The sequence below is a fragment of the Dipodomys merriami genome, unplaced genomic scaffold (genome assembly GCF_024711535.1).
Source record: "Dipodomys merriami isolate MVZ:Mamm:240054 unplaced genomic scaffold, mDipMer1.0.p SCAF_19, whole genome shotgun sequence".
Taxonomy (NCBI): domain Eukaryota; kingdom Metazoa; phylum Chordata; class Mammalia; order Rodentia; family Heteromyidae; genus Dipodomys; species Dipodomys merriami.
Window position 1 is genome coordinate 1,031,165 of NW_027203270.1, and position 14,110 is coordinate 1,045,274.

The window sequence follows — 14,110 nt, forward strand, 5'->3', positions numbered from 1 at the left end:
GTTGGTCCTGCGGTTGGCACTCACCCTACTTGAGTCGTATAGACCTTTGCCAGAGCACACTCTCCCATGTGGGAATACACCACTGGCTTGTGGGGGTGGCTTCTTGACCTGCCCCAGAACCTGAACCCAAACCACTTCCTTTTACCTTTGTGTTGGCCTCCAGGAAGTTGTAGAGCACGTTCACAGAGATGGTGAGGTCCCCAGTGTTAAAGGGGTAGGACCGATTCCATCCCTGGGGACCAAACTTGCGTCTTTCTGCCACCACAGCGTGAAAGTAACAGAGAGCGAAGAGGATGCTCTTGAACTCTGTCTCCCGGGAACACATCTCCAGTGTGTCCTGAAAGGAAAGCATCACTTGCAGTGTTGACAGGAAGCTTCCCCTCCCAGGGGAAGGCTAGGGAGGGCCCACCATCACGCTGGATACAGCTGCCAAATGTTCTTGCTGTTCAGGGTCAGATGGCTGTGGGCAGCACCGAAGCTAAGTGAGGGTCAGAGCTTCAGACAGACTTGCAGAGGGGTTGTGTTTTTGTATAGCATTTGAGTTACTGATTAGATTCAGCTAACAAGGGTTTAGTTTACTGTTCAAGTTTGTGCACATTGATGAATTCACCGGGTTTCCTAGCACCACTGATGTCCATTTCCAACATAGTACCCAGTGAGTACCACTGCTGCATGTATTCACCCTTTGTCCCTCCATTTCTTTCTTTTTTTTAGGGGGGAGGGTCCGGTCGTGGGGCCTGAACTCTGGGCCTGGGTGCTGTCCCTACACTCTTCAGCTCAAGGCTAGCGTTCTACCACTTGAGCCACAGCACCTCTTCCAGTTTTCTAATGGTTTATTGGAGATAAAAATCTCATGGACTTTCCTGCCCAGGCTGGCTTTGAACTGTGATCCTCAGATCTTAGCCTCCTGAGTAGCTAGGATTACAGGCGTGAGCTACTGGCACCTAGCTTGTTTTTTTGAGATGGGATCTCAGTAATTGTTCTTATTATAACAATTTGAACCATGAACTTCTCATATGTCACCATGTTCAACCCCTTCCGAGATGCCCTGGTCCACAATGTCCTCAAACTTGATCATGTTGAGCACCAACAGAAAGGCTTTTTAAAGATTTTTGGGGCAACACCCTATCCTGGTTCAGTAGGCCTGGGACAGGGCCTGAGAATTCACATTTCTAACAAGTTCCCAGGTAGTCCTGATGCTGCTGGTCTACAGAGCGCACTCTAAGTCACACAAGTGGTTATAGTCCAAGTTCTGATACTCACCACCTGTCCCTTGATCATTAGAACTTTCTGTGTGTGTGTGGAGGGCGGTGCGGGGGGCGGTTTGAACTCAGGGCTTCAGATTTGGAAGGCAAAGGGTGTATGACTTGAACAACACTACCGCCAGCTCTCATTTGAACTCTTGAAACTCAAGGTACATGCAGGTGGCTGGTGATATGGCATGAATGAGTGCATCATCTCCCTGTGTGGACCTAGCATGCTTAGCCAATCCTATGGATTAGCTTTATAGCAGCATGACCTTCCACCTTGGAATATAGTTAATAGTGGCCTTGCAGAAAGACTCACACTTCTTGCAGGAGAAAGTCTCCACTTGACTCCTTCTGGTTTATCTGACAACTGGGTAGCACGGATTGGGCACTGGGTAGAGGTCAGTTATGCGATGATTATATTTCTCCCATACGGGTACAGATTCACAGCCTGGCAGGCACCCCTTCCTGTTCCTAGGTGCATGCTCTTCTCTCTTCTCATCCCCTCCCAATTTCCAGTTAGCTCTTTACGAGGTGGAGTCTTCCTTCCCTCCCTCCCAGGCAGTACCTGAGTGAAGTTGTCCAGGGCCTTGTGCAGATTGGCATGCATGCCTGTGGGAGGCTCATTTGTGATCTTAATAGAGTTCTCTAGGATGCCCTGGGGGATGATGTGGCCCTCCTGGGAGGGTGCAGGCTCCGCACTGATGAAGACTCTGAACTCTGGGTGGCTGTCCTGGCTGTGTTCTTCCAGCTTCCTCTCCAGGGTGCTGAGCCACTTGGCCACCAGGTGGATGTTCTGGTCAAAAAAAAAAAAAGAAAGAACTCCCTCAATGCAGGCACCTGCTTAGCTTTGCCAGCACACACTGATCAGGAAGGCAGCTAACGCGGAAAGCAGGCCTTAGTCTTCAAGTAAAGATTTAAATAAAAAGATTGTAATAAAACACAGACAAGAATCCAGTGTATATCCTATAGAAATAAGAAGAGAGAAGGGGCAGGTCGGGAAGGGACGGGTGAGAATATATATCAATATAAATATATGTATATTACATTTATAAACAGCTTTGTTAAATGGCAGCTCTTTTATACAACTACTTAAAGATAATGAAAACATTTAAAAATTAAAAATAAACATAATATAAAGTTTATCACCTCAGTCATCTCGAGATGTGTGATATTTGTTTATTTATTTACTTATTTGTTCATTCATTCAGCTAAGGATTGAACCCATAGCCTCCATGCATGCTAGGCAAGTGCTTTACTACTGAGCCAGGCCCCAAGCCCTATGATGTACATTATTTTTTGGTCAGGCTTGAACTCAAGGCCTGGGCACTGTCCCTGAGCCTCTTTATGCTCAAAGTTAGCACTCTACTACTTCAGTCACAGCTCTACTTCTGGTTTTTGAATGTTAATTGGAGATAAGAGTCTCATGGGGACTTTTCTGCCCTGGCTAGCTGTGAAAGATGAGCTTCATGTCTCAGCTTCCTGAGTGGCCAGGATGACAGACATGAGCTGCTGGTGCCTGGCTTATGATGTACATTTTTAAAGGCTTAAAAGCAATACACGCATTTAGATTGTTGTCTATCCCATTTTATTTTAAAAACAGTAGAAACATCTAAAATTACATCACAGAAAGAATCTGGGGGTGCTACATAGGGAGCATCCTTCTAATTGAGCCCTATTGTTTGATACTCCTAAGGTTTTTAAATGTAGTCTTTCCAAACTTACTTGTACATGAGAACCCCTGGAGTGCTTGCTAGCGCACAGATTGCTGTGCCCAGCCTGGGGCCTCTGATTGGGAAGCTCTGGAGTGGAGGTGGAGTGTCTGTGTTCTGAACGGGTTTCCAGACACTGCCACACTGCAGGTACAGGCTCCACACGGAGAGTGCAATGGTGAGACCTTCTGATTCCATACTACCTGATGCCTGGATTATTTGAACTTGAGAATTAAAAGGCAATACATGTGTGGGTCCTGGTGGCTCACACCTGTAATCCTAGCTATTCAGAAGGCTGAGATCTGAGGATTGAAATTCAGAGCCATCCCAGGTAGAAAGCCTGTGAGACTCTTATCTCTAATTAACCATCAAAAGAGCCAGAAGTAGAGCTGAGGTCAAGTGGTAGAGTACCATCCTTGGTCAAAAAACTCAGGGACAATACCCAGGCCCTGAGTTCAAGCTCAAGGGCTGGGACACACACACACACACACACACACACACACACACACACACACACACACACACACACACACACACACACACACACACACACACACACACACACACACACACACAAGTACATCATTTGAGAGCCAGTTAAGAATGGCAGGATCTTAGCTCTGGGCCCCTATAATCACTGAATCAGCACATTCTATTGTGCTCCTTCTGTAATTTGTATCTGTGCTAAAACTCGAAGGTACTGATTTAAACTCTGAGCTACCTTTCCTGATTTGTCTCAGGAAACCGTGCTGTTTGTTGTCACAAAACTTGTCTTCATTAAACACATGAAGTCATTGAGTCTCCCCACTCAAAGGCTCCCGACTCAAGCTTCTCTGTCTGGTCTTTGAGCCCATCTCCTTCCCTTAAAGCTCATTCCTGTCTTTCTACCAAGACCTGTACTTCTTTCTTGGCACGGCTTCGCAGGATGCACTGCTCACATTAAGGATGACAGTCACCTGGCTTCATTGAGGTAGGTTTCATGATGATGGATAGATAAAAACTCCCCAGTCAGTGTTTGAGGAAGTAGGCTTGCTGAGCCTTAAACACAGAGATTGGCACTCAACACAGTTCCAAGAGCACAATAATTGGCTCTCTGAGTGCTGTTTACTCTCCTCTAGAAAGAGAAATAACAATGAAGTTTGCCGTTTCAGCACTGGCTGCAAATAATCAAAGGCAATGGATTCAAAAGGGCTTTGTATAGGGTAAGGAGCTATGTAAGAGTTAGTAGTGGGAGATCAGAGAGGAAATTTGTTAAAGAATACATTTGTAATCATGTTCTTGGAGCAGAACATCTAGGGGGCTACTTGGAAAGCCAGGGTTCTGGATAGCCAGTACTGCTGGACCAATTCAGCTATGGCTGCAACAACTTCAACTAGTATGTGCCACTAGGCAGAGCAAGGCTATGGGAAAAGCTCTCTTGAGTTTGAGGATAGAAGCTACCTGGGTGCATTCCGGGATTGTTGAGGCTGCCCCATTGGGTTTACAGACATGGATCTACCAAGGCTAGGGCCTGAGCAATCCACTCTAGAGTACAGCAAGGAAAGAGCCTGAGCCCTGGTCTCATCCTCAGGTGCTGGGAAGCCCGGTCCATGCTGAGTGCCTGGTTCCTGAAGGCGCTCCAGTGGAGGTCTCTTGGCAAATGCATCTGAGACATAGCACCTCCAGCAGGTGAAGCTAATAGACTCCTAGGTGTTGTTAAATTCTCATTGCTTCTAGAAAAGGAGTCTGGGGAAATAGCAGATCCCTCCCCAATAAATCACAGGAAATTTCAAGGGCGAAGATGGAGAAGCGAGATGTAGCATGGCACCATCAAGAGATGAATGGTGGTCTTGGATAATGAAAGTCAGGATGGGATGGGAATGACTGACCTTTTTATTTATTCTTTCTTTAATTTCCTTATTGATAATTTCACCCAGTAAGCATTTGTTGAGGATGTGTATTTAAGACCGCTCAGTGATAAAAGGTAAATAAGAGACATCACTTGCCCTAAGGAAATTTGATAAAGGTCAAGTCATATTGAAAGTCATGCCATTAGAGCAATGGATGCTCCAATAGGAACCTTACCTGTAAAATAACCCAGTGACCTTTCTTTGAAGCTAGGTCCAGAGCAGCCTCAGCCACCACCTCCTGACCTTGTCCCAAAGACACATTGTGGAGGTTGCAATTGTTGAAGGTATATCCAAGTTTTCTTCCTAAAAGGAATACAAGGTTATTATGATTATTCCTGGAGTCTCATCATCTGTGTTATACACTGTTCATAAGGAAATGTGTGACCCATGTTTACCCCTCAACACTTGGGACACCTGAACCCTACATCATACCTAAACCTCATACACAGTTTCCTGTCCTAAAGAAGCTACATCTTTCAGATTTTTCAATCACAGATAAAAGGAAACATTTATTCGTAGTACAATCACTTCAGATCAGTTAAAAAAAGTCAAAGATGGTTTGGTTGCCAATACTGTCGTACACAGCTCCCATTTGAAGACTAGATACTGTTCCCCTAACCCACAAAGTACTGGCATAAAAGGATCAATGAACAGGCCCATGAGCATGCTATCTTTTGGTTTGTTTGTACTCTGTATATTACATCTCTGGATCTTTTCAGGGGGTATAGCCAGTCAGGGTAGGATTCAATCAGTTCTGTCTTCCAGAAACTTTCATTAAACTTCCTCCTTCACAATACACACAAAACTCTGTCTCATCATTTTCCATGACTTTCGGTGAAAAAAAAAAGGCAAGACCCAGAAATGGGCTGGGTTGCATAGGTATGTTTTACTGTGTGTACCATTGTGTGTGTGTGTGTGTGTGTGTGTGTGTGTGTGTGTGTGTGTGTGTGTGTGTGTGCGCCAGAACCAAGGCTTGACCTCAAGACTTCTCACTCTCATTTGGTTTCTTACTTATGTCTAGAGCTCTACCACTTCAGCTATGCTCCTAGTCCTATGTTTTCCTAAATGGCGATATAGTTTTGAGGAATTTTCTGCCCACGTTGGCTTTTAACTTGACCTTCCAAGTTTTAGCTTCTTGAGTAGGTAGAATTACAGATGTGAGACCTCACACACACACACACACACACACACACACACACACACACACACACACACACATTTATGTATCTTGATAAGGATAGCTGGTATTGGAAACAGAGTAAAAGAATGACCACACAAACAAACTCTCTCAACCACACCATGGAAGCAAAGCTAATGCTCGTGAATTGTTCTCCAAGCCCAATGAAAACTTAACACAAAAAATGACTTTAATACAGAAAACCAATTGTGATTATACATTATCTGCTAGTCCAATCCAATAAAGTTTAGAGAAATTATATATCCTCCTTTAGATAAAAGGATCATAAAAATGTGTAATGCCATGAAGAAATCCTTGAGTGATTTTTCTAGTGAAGGTGAAATAAGATGAGAGAAGAGACATTTTAAAAAGAGGGGGAAAAACTCATTCAAAAATTTTACTTTCGGAGGAATTAAACTGAAGACATAACTGACACTTTTGTAAGAGAGGTTGTGAAAAAAAATATTGGGCATTCTTTTACTACTAAAAAGAAAACATGGACTCTCCTTCAACTGCACAGGACCAGCTGGGTGATGACTTTTTGTACTGAGAAATAGTTATTATAGATTCAACTGAGATGAACTCAAGGAATACCTTTATTAAACTCTATAAATCCTAGCGAGTCATACATTTGATGTCAGCTTTGGAACTCCGAAGATAAACAAACTAATTCCACCGAAAAGACCAGGATAAAAGGTGCTAGGATTATTACATGACTGCAGTGACGGCTTTGCTCACAAAAGAACCTATTTATTTTCTTTATTAGCAAGAGAAAGGTATGAGGAAAAGGGTGAAAACTATGGGTTGGAAGGGTCATGGATGGGGAGCTCGGCATCCATCCAGACTTGAGGCATAAGGAAGAGGTCAAGCAGGGGAAGAAATGAATCTTGGTAACGTTCAGAAGGGGAAGGATGACAGGACAATCACTCATCACTCAGCAGGGCATGCTGGGCCTATGTGAGCCTTCTGTATGCAGAGTGAACTTACACGGTCGTTCCTCCAAACTTTGAGGCTCTGACACCTTCTGGGTCCTGCAAGCCCCATGTGGGCAGTTCTGTTCTCTTGGGGCCCACCTTCACACTGCTTGTGCTGTGGCTTCTGCTACTTGTGTTTATCTCCTCTCCCTTTCTAACCTTCTCTCCAACTCTCCGTAAGGTGGAGCCACCTGTATCCCTGTCTAGTAAACCCTGTCTGGTCTTTTCACAGTGTGCTTTGCCTCCTTCCAGTCTCACTGAGAGCGGCAGCTCCTGTGGGTCTCTGATTAGTTCCATGCTCCTGTGAGACTAGGAAAGGGGAACATTTCCCACACGATTCTCTTCCTACTTGCCGGCTATGTACTCTCCATCTTCAAATAAAAACTCCTTCCCCCCACCTCTTTTTTTTTAAAGCACATGCTGTCTAGTTATATTGCCTACTAATTTTTATGTACTCTGCCTTTTACCAACTTCCCAGTGAGACTGAATTTTATATGGGGCTTTGGGACTTGGTTCAGTTTCCATTGTTATCCAGGTAAACCCTAATGTCATTATAGATGGCTTGGCCAACACCTAGCTGCTTTTCCTCCTCCTCTTTTCTCCCTCCTCCTCCTCCTCCCCTTCCCCCTCCCCTTCTTCCTCTCACTCTCCCTTTCCCTGTCCCTCCTCTCCCCTCCTCCCTTCTCCTTCCTCCTCCTCCGAGGAGGCTTGAACTTAAGCCTTTATACGCCCAATCAGCTTTCTTGCATACAGCTAGTGCATTACCATTTCGGCCATGCCTCCAGTCTGACAATTTGCTGGTTCATTGGAGATCAAGTCTTACAGGCTTTCCTGGCCAGGCTGGTTTTGAACATTGAACCTCCAAGTCTCAGCCTCCTGATAGCTAGGATAATAAAAAGCCTTAGCTACTGGTACCTGGCCCAGTCTCATTCTTCTTTACCTTCTTTACCTTCAAAGAACTTTGTCCTATTTCTGCTGCCCACCACCAGTGGTTATATGTCACCAAAAACTGTCCAGTTGCTGAAATATGATTCTAGCATATCCACAAGGACTGTTGTATTCTTCTTCTCAGACTATTTAGTCTCTTACCTTCTCCTTACCTGTTCTTTTACTACAATGAAGTATCCAGGCTATTGGAATCTCTATTTTTTTTCCCTTTTGTGCCAATAATGGGGCTTGAAACCTGGGCCTGGGCACTGTCCTTGAGCTCTTTTTCTCAAGGCTAGCACTCTACCACTTGATCCATAGGCCTACCTCCAGCTTTTTGTGGTTAATTAGAGATAAGAGTCTCGTGGACTTTGACTGACCAGGCTGGCTTCAGACCACAAACCTCAGATCTCAGCTTCCTGAGTAGCTAGGATTACAGCTTGGCTGAAATCCCTAGTTTTTTAAATCTTCATTTTTACCGTCACTGCCTTATTTTTAATATTGATCCAATAATCCTTAACTTGAATCATGATCTTATAAAATCCTGAACTTATTGCCCCTTCTACCTCTTGATTAAGAAACTTCTAGGAAATGTCATCTCTGAATAAAGCCATGCATGTGTAAAAGAGAAAATGAGTGCATTTGGTAAGTTGCTGCTGATACAAACTCATGATTCACAGCCTCAACCACTGGGAGTTCTCATGAGGCTGAAGGTTGACTTTGTCACTGACCTCTGCCTTTAAGCTTCCTAGGGGATCTCTAGGGTGGGGGTTCAGTGATTTGTTCAGCAATTTTCTGTTCTGTTAGTATTATCCCCACCTTTAGTTCTCAGTTCCCTCAGACCTGAGCTCCTCCCTGCTCTGGAGTTCCCACCCTACAGCTGGCCTCTCCCCCTCTCTGCCCAGACCCACCTGCACAAGCATTTACTTCCCTTCCACCCTCCCTTCCCCCCAGACCTATTTGTGACTGGGATAGGGACAGGCACCAGGTGCTCCCTCTCCCGGGGGAGATATGGCCCCTCTAATAAACCTTATCATAATCTTTCTCCTGTGCCTGCCTGCCTGCCTCCACATGGTCCCCTGGGAGGGTTGTGAAGGATTCCTGCCCTCACTACTTGAGAAAACATAACGCCATTTGGTAGGAGCTCCTTTGACTTACTGCCGTTTTATCTGCCCCTCTGTGCATTCCCTTCTCAATGGAAGGGCCCACACCCCGCCCATCATTTCTCTAAATCCAATCTTTTTGTACCTTCTAATTTTATATCTCTCGATTCACTTTCCTGCTCCCTGACACATGAATAGATGAGTTTCTCTCAATACACACACACACACACACACATACACACACACACACACACACACACACACACACACACACACACACACTGCAGTACAGAAACTCTTTCCATCCTGAAATCCTGAAGACCATATTTGTCAGAGACTAACCAACTTCAGGTTTGAGTACATTTCTTTTTGAACAGTGTCACCCCTCCCTCGTTTCCTCCCAGTTTTTTTTCCCTCCTCTCCAAGTTGTATAGTTAATTTTCAACATAGTGTCTAATAAGTATCACTACTGAATTAGTTCACCCTTTGTCCTACCATTTCTGTGCTTCCCCTCCCCTCTCCAAATCAGATATACTTACCTATAAGACAAAAGGTACAGAAATAAAAAAAAAATGACAAAGGGGAAAAAATAGAAAAAAAACACATAAAAAGTAAAATGAAAAGCTTCTTGTTTGCATTTCTTGGAGTTCATTTTGATAAGCATCATTTTGCACATTGCTCTTGTGCCCTGCTGCTCCTAAGAATATCCTCCTGTTGTCTGGCTGTGTGAATGATCAGAGTGCTGTTTAATTTATCATGTCCAAGTGTAATATTTTGTCTTTTACTATCCATTGGGGTTACTTGTAGATCTATGGGCACATTCTAATTATTACAAATGAGAGCAACCGTGCAACCTATGTTTCTTTGGGTCTGGCTTACTTTGCCTAGCCTACTTCTAATTGCCTCAAAGTACAGAGAATAGGGCCAGACAGAATGAAAAAGAAACTCTAAGCAAAGTATTGGTAATCTGACTCTGTAGACACTGCACGAAATCTGCTTCTTTGCACAGCACTGGTAGTGCCGACAAAAATCTAGCTGAGCTCATCATTCTGACTAGACTATCAGAAAAGAGAAAAAAAAGAGGGGGGAAAAGCCAAAGGTGGGATACAGAGCTTCTGATCACAAAATAGAAATGACAGAATTCGTTTTTGTCAAAGCTAGACAAAGGAGGAAGGGGACCAAGCTAGATCATGCTACAGATATGTGAAAGACCAGAGAAGACGCCCGGCTGGCATGAGGGCAGCCCGGGGAGGGCTGGGGATGAAGCTTTGCTTTGAAAGGAAGCGACCGGAAGATGTGAAGGAAGGCACACAGAGAACAGACGAAACATCTTCGTCACTACAGTGCCGCACAGTGCCACTGTACTTTTAACTTTTCAAAGTCTTCCCACATCTGAGATTTCATTTTTATCTTCACAGTAACCCAACGGGGTGGGAAGGGAATGTGGGGGAGGGAAAACAAGGGAGAGGTGGAGGCGGTGAAAGTGAAAATACATGTGCAAATAAGACCATAAGGAGAGACAGAAGAAAGGTAACATGACAGCGCTTGTGAAGGGATTTATTTATCGGAGGAGAAAGGAAGCGGTGAGGGTGATGGGTGATAGAGTTCATGTTGAAATAGAGGCCAATAACTGAGGATTGAATTTCCTCCTTTTCTTCCTCTTCTTTCTCCACTTCCTCCTCCTCCTCTTCCTTCTGCTCTTCCTCCTCTTCTTCCTCTCTTTTCTCCTTTCCTTCCTCACTTCATCCACAATTAATGTTGGAATGAAGGTCCTAAAAAGGTCTGAGTGGCCCCCCCAAAGTATCAATTATGTATCAATTCCTGACCAAGGCTCTGTTAGATGAATTTCAGAGGGGTGTGTGTGTGTGTGTGTGTGTGTGTGTGTGTGTGTGTGTGTGTGTGTGTGTGTGTGTGTGTGTGTGTGTGTGTGTGTGTGTGTGTGTGTGCTGATCCTGAGGCTTGAACTTAGGGTCTGGACATGATTCCTGAGCTTTACTTTGCTCAAGAAAAGCACTCTACCACTTGAGCTACAGCTCTATTTCAGGCTTTTTGGTAGTTAATTGGATATAGAAGTCCCATAGACTTTTCTTCTTGGGGTGGCTTTGAACCAAGATCCTCAGATCTCAGCCTTCTGAATAGCCAGGATTACAGGCATGAGCCACCAGCACCTGGTGTAAGCCTCCCTGTTTTGTTCATCTGTAGGTGCATACATTTTGCTGGGAATCCATATTTAATCTGCTTCTCAGGGTTTAAGAGCCTTATCCAATATTATACATTTTTCTAATTTGGGGAGGGGAAGGGAAATAACAAAATGTGAAATAAGGATACAGGTTGACCCATTATAACAATGAAATATATAAGACACTATGTTGAAAACAAATTTTACAACTTCGGGGTGGGGGGGGAGGGAGGAGTTGGGAAGGGGGGAAAGGAAGGTAGGGAAAAACAAAGGAGGGAGTAACAATGCTCCATAGGAAACGTACCTCATTACCTTACTCATGTAACTGTAACCCATCTGTACAGTATCTTTACAATAAAAATATATATTAAAAAAAGAAGAACTTTCAGAGTAAAGCAAAGAAATGGAGAAATGAAGGAGTTAAGAACATAAATGCTTGAATGTGGAAAACTACCAAGCTTTTACAGAGTTTAAATAGAGGCATATAATGAATGGTCTGATAGATAGATGGCATACACAAAGCAGAGTGAGTAAGTCTACTTAATATGTCCAGGGTTAGGGGAAAGTGTTTGGGTCAGCCAAGCGAATTCCAAATGAGAATAGCGGTTTATCAGGCCATCTGATTAGATTCAAGATATTGGAGGGCTTGGGAATGTGGCTTAGTGGCAGAGTGCTTGATTAGCATGAATGAAGTCCTAGGTTCGATTCCTCAGTACCACATACACAGAAGAAGCTGGAAGTGGCACTGTGGCTCAAGTGGTAGAGTGCTCGCCTTGAGCAAAAGAAGCTCAGGGACAGTCCCCAGGCACTGAGTTCCAGCCCCAGGACTGGAAAAAAAAGATATGGGAAACTTATATCTCCCCTGAATACATGTCTAAATGGGCAAATTAGAAAATAAATCAAACCACTAGGAAAGCAGAGAGGGAGGGAGAGAGAGAAAAAGAGGGGAGGGGAGGTACACAGGTGCCTGAGTAATATCTGGTTGATGAACAGTATTATTGCTTGTGGAAGGTGTGCATCACAATTCAGGCTGAGGTCATGCATTCAGAGACAAATAACCAACATAGATTAAGGAGAGGTCAGTTTTCTGAAATGACAGAGAGCTTCAAGCTATATGATAGAATGGTTGGAGGTCAACTGGCCAAAAACAGTAGGAAATGGCTTATAAGCAGAGTCTTTAAAAGCATCCAAAAGGGGAAACACTGAATAAAATATGAGGAGACTAGATTTTTCCATGGAAAAGAAACAAAGCCTCCAGTGGAGAATAGGAATGCCAAATGCAATGGAAGTGTGAAAGTCAGAACTGAGTGAGCTACAGCTGCAATTCTTAGGGGAGTCATTCCTTCATTCATTGGTTCAGTCATTCATTCCACATACATATACAGAGCACATTCTCTGTACGAGTGATACAGGCTCTTGTAGGATGATGAGCAAGATGACATCACCCCTGGACTTCAAGGATCTTTGTGATAAGCAGGCAGTAAAATATAAATTAAACTCATAAAGGATTGATTGAATTGGAATGCATTAACTTAATTTACTGTGAAGCAAATCTACAAAGCACAACAATGGATAATGAAGAACCATATAGTCTTAACAGGAAGTCAGGAGAGAGAGCGATCTTTGCAGGATTGAACTTGTCATTGGGTTAGTGAGCATATTTCGATGAAAGGAACCATTTATTAAAATGCTCTAGTTCAGGAATGCCCAGGACAAGACTGAGTATTTAAAAGGGATGTGTGGCTGGAGCCAAGTGAGCATGTGAAGTTAGCTGCAAATTTGGACAGAAAGGCCAGGTCATACAGAACTCATAGGTCATCTTAATGACATTGGACTTAACCTTTAGAATAATAGGAGATCACTGCAAAGTTTTAAGCAGCAGAGTGATATGGATCAGATGAGATTTAGCAAGATGTCCCCTGTAGCAGGGTGGCCAAAGATTGTGAGGGACCAATGGGGAGAATTAGGAAGCTATTTTGGTAATCTGGATGAAAGATTATGTAATTCAAAGTAGAGTCTAAGTGAACATAGAGACAAATTGATGTATTTGAAACATATTTTGGAAATGAAAGAATCAATAGGATTAAATGCAGTGGGTGGTGAAGAAAGTATTTAGGTGGATTAATTCTCAGGTTTCTGGCACAAGCAATTTGTAAGTAGCACTGCCATTTACCAGAAAAAATAGTGAAACTTCTGGAGCTAAAGAAAGACATGATTCATTTCTTTAAAATGCTGTGCTGAAACATGGACAGATGAAAGAAAAGGACCCACATCTCCATATAGCTCATTAAATTTCAGGACACGAGGAACAGAGATGATCCTAAGGTTTCTTGGGAAGAAAAATAAATCATTAGCGATGAAACAGCAGAAGAATATAATCCTACTGTTATGTGACCATGTGTGAAGAAAATTGGTTTCTAGCATACATCAGAGTCATGTATACAAAGTTCTGAGCAAAAATCATTTTGGATCTAATAAAACTATGGAATAATTATCTGGGAAAATTTGAAGCCCTTTTAAATACTCAGAGTTCAAAATTTTACTCCTTATGAGTCTTTTCTGGTGATTTGTGCCAGCTAAATAAAGATGAAAAATGGAAAATAAAAGGAGAGATATATGAAGACAGTAGAAACAATATAGAATATCAAGAAAATAAGTACCAAGATGTCAGCTTCCTAGGAGGGCTCAAATATAATTTATTTCTATTAGGAGGCCACTGGGGTGTAGAAAGAATAGCTTCAAGAAGAATAAAGTAGATTTCTTTCAATATATAGAGCGAATAAGAAATTGGGAATATCAAGGAAATAGAAGAGGCAATCCAAAAATTCATATGTAACAATAAAAGACCCCGAATAGCAAAAATGATCCTTAACAGAAAGAACAGTGCTGGAGGAATATCAAT

General features: G+C 43.1%; 1 protein-coding gene across 3 annotated transcripts in view; it reads right to left on the reverse strand.

Annotated features, from left to right (window-relative positions):
* The window catches only part of Dnah9 (dynein axonemal heavy chain 9), a 343,799-nt gene that overhangs the window by 21,194 nt on the left and 308,495 nt on the right, over nucleotides 1–14,110 (reverse strand). For all 3 annotated transcript variants that reach the window (XM_070026946.1, XM_070026945.1, XM_070026947.1), the window contains 3 exons: nucleotides 5,024–5,151; nucleotides 1,816–2,043; nucleotides 146–337 (listed from right to left, as the gene is read on the reverse strand). In XM_070026946.1, coding sequence (XP_069883047.1) covers nucleotides 146–337; nucleotides 1,816–2,043; nucleotides 5,024–5,151 — 548 coding nt within the window. The remainder of the gene's footprint in view (nucleotides 1–145; nucleotides 338–1,815; nucleotides 2,044–5,023; nucleotides 5,152–14,110) is intronic.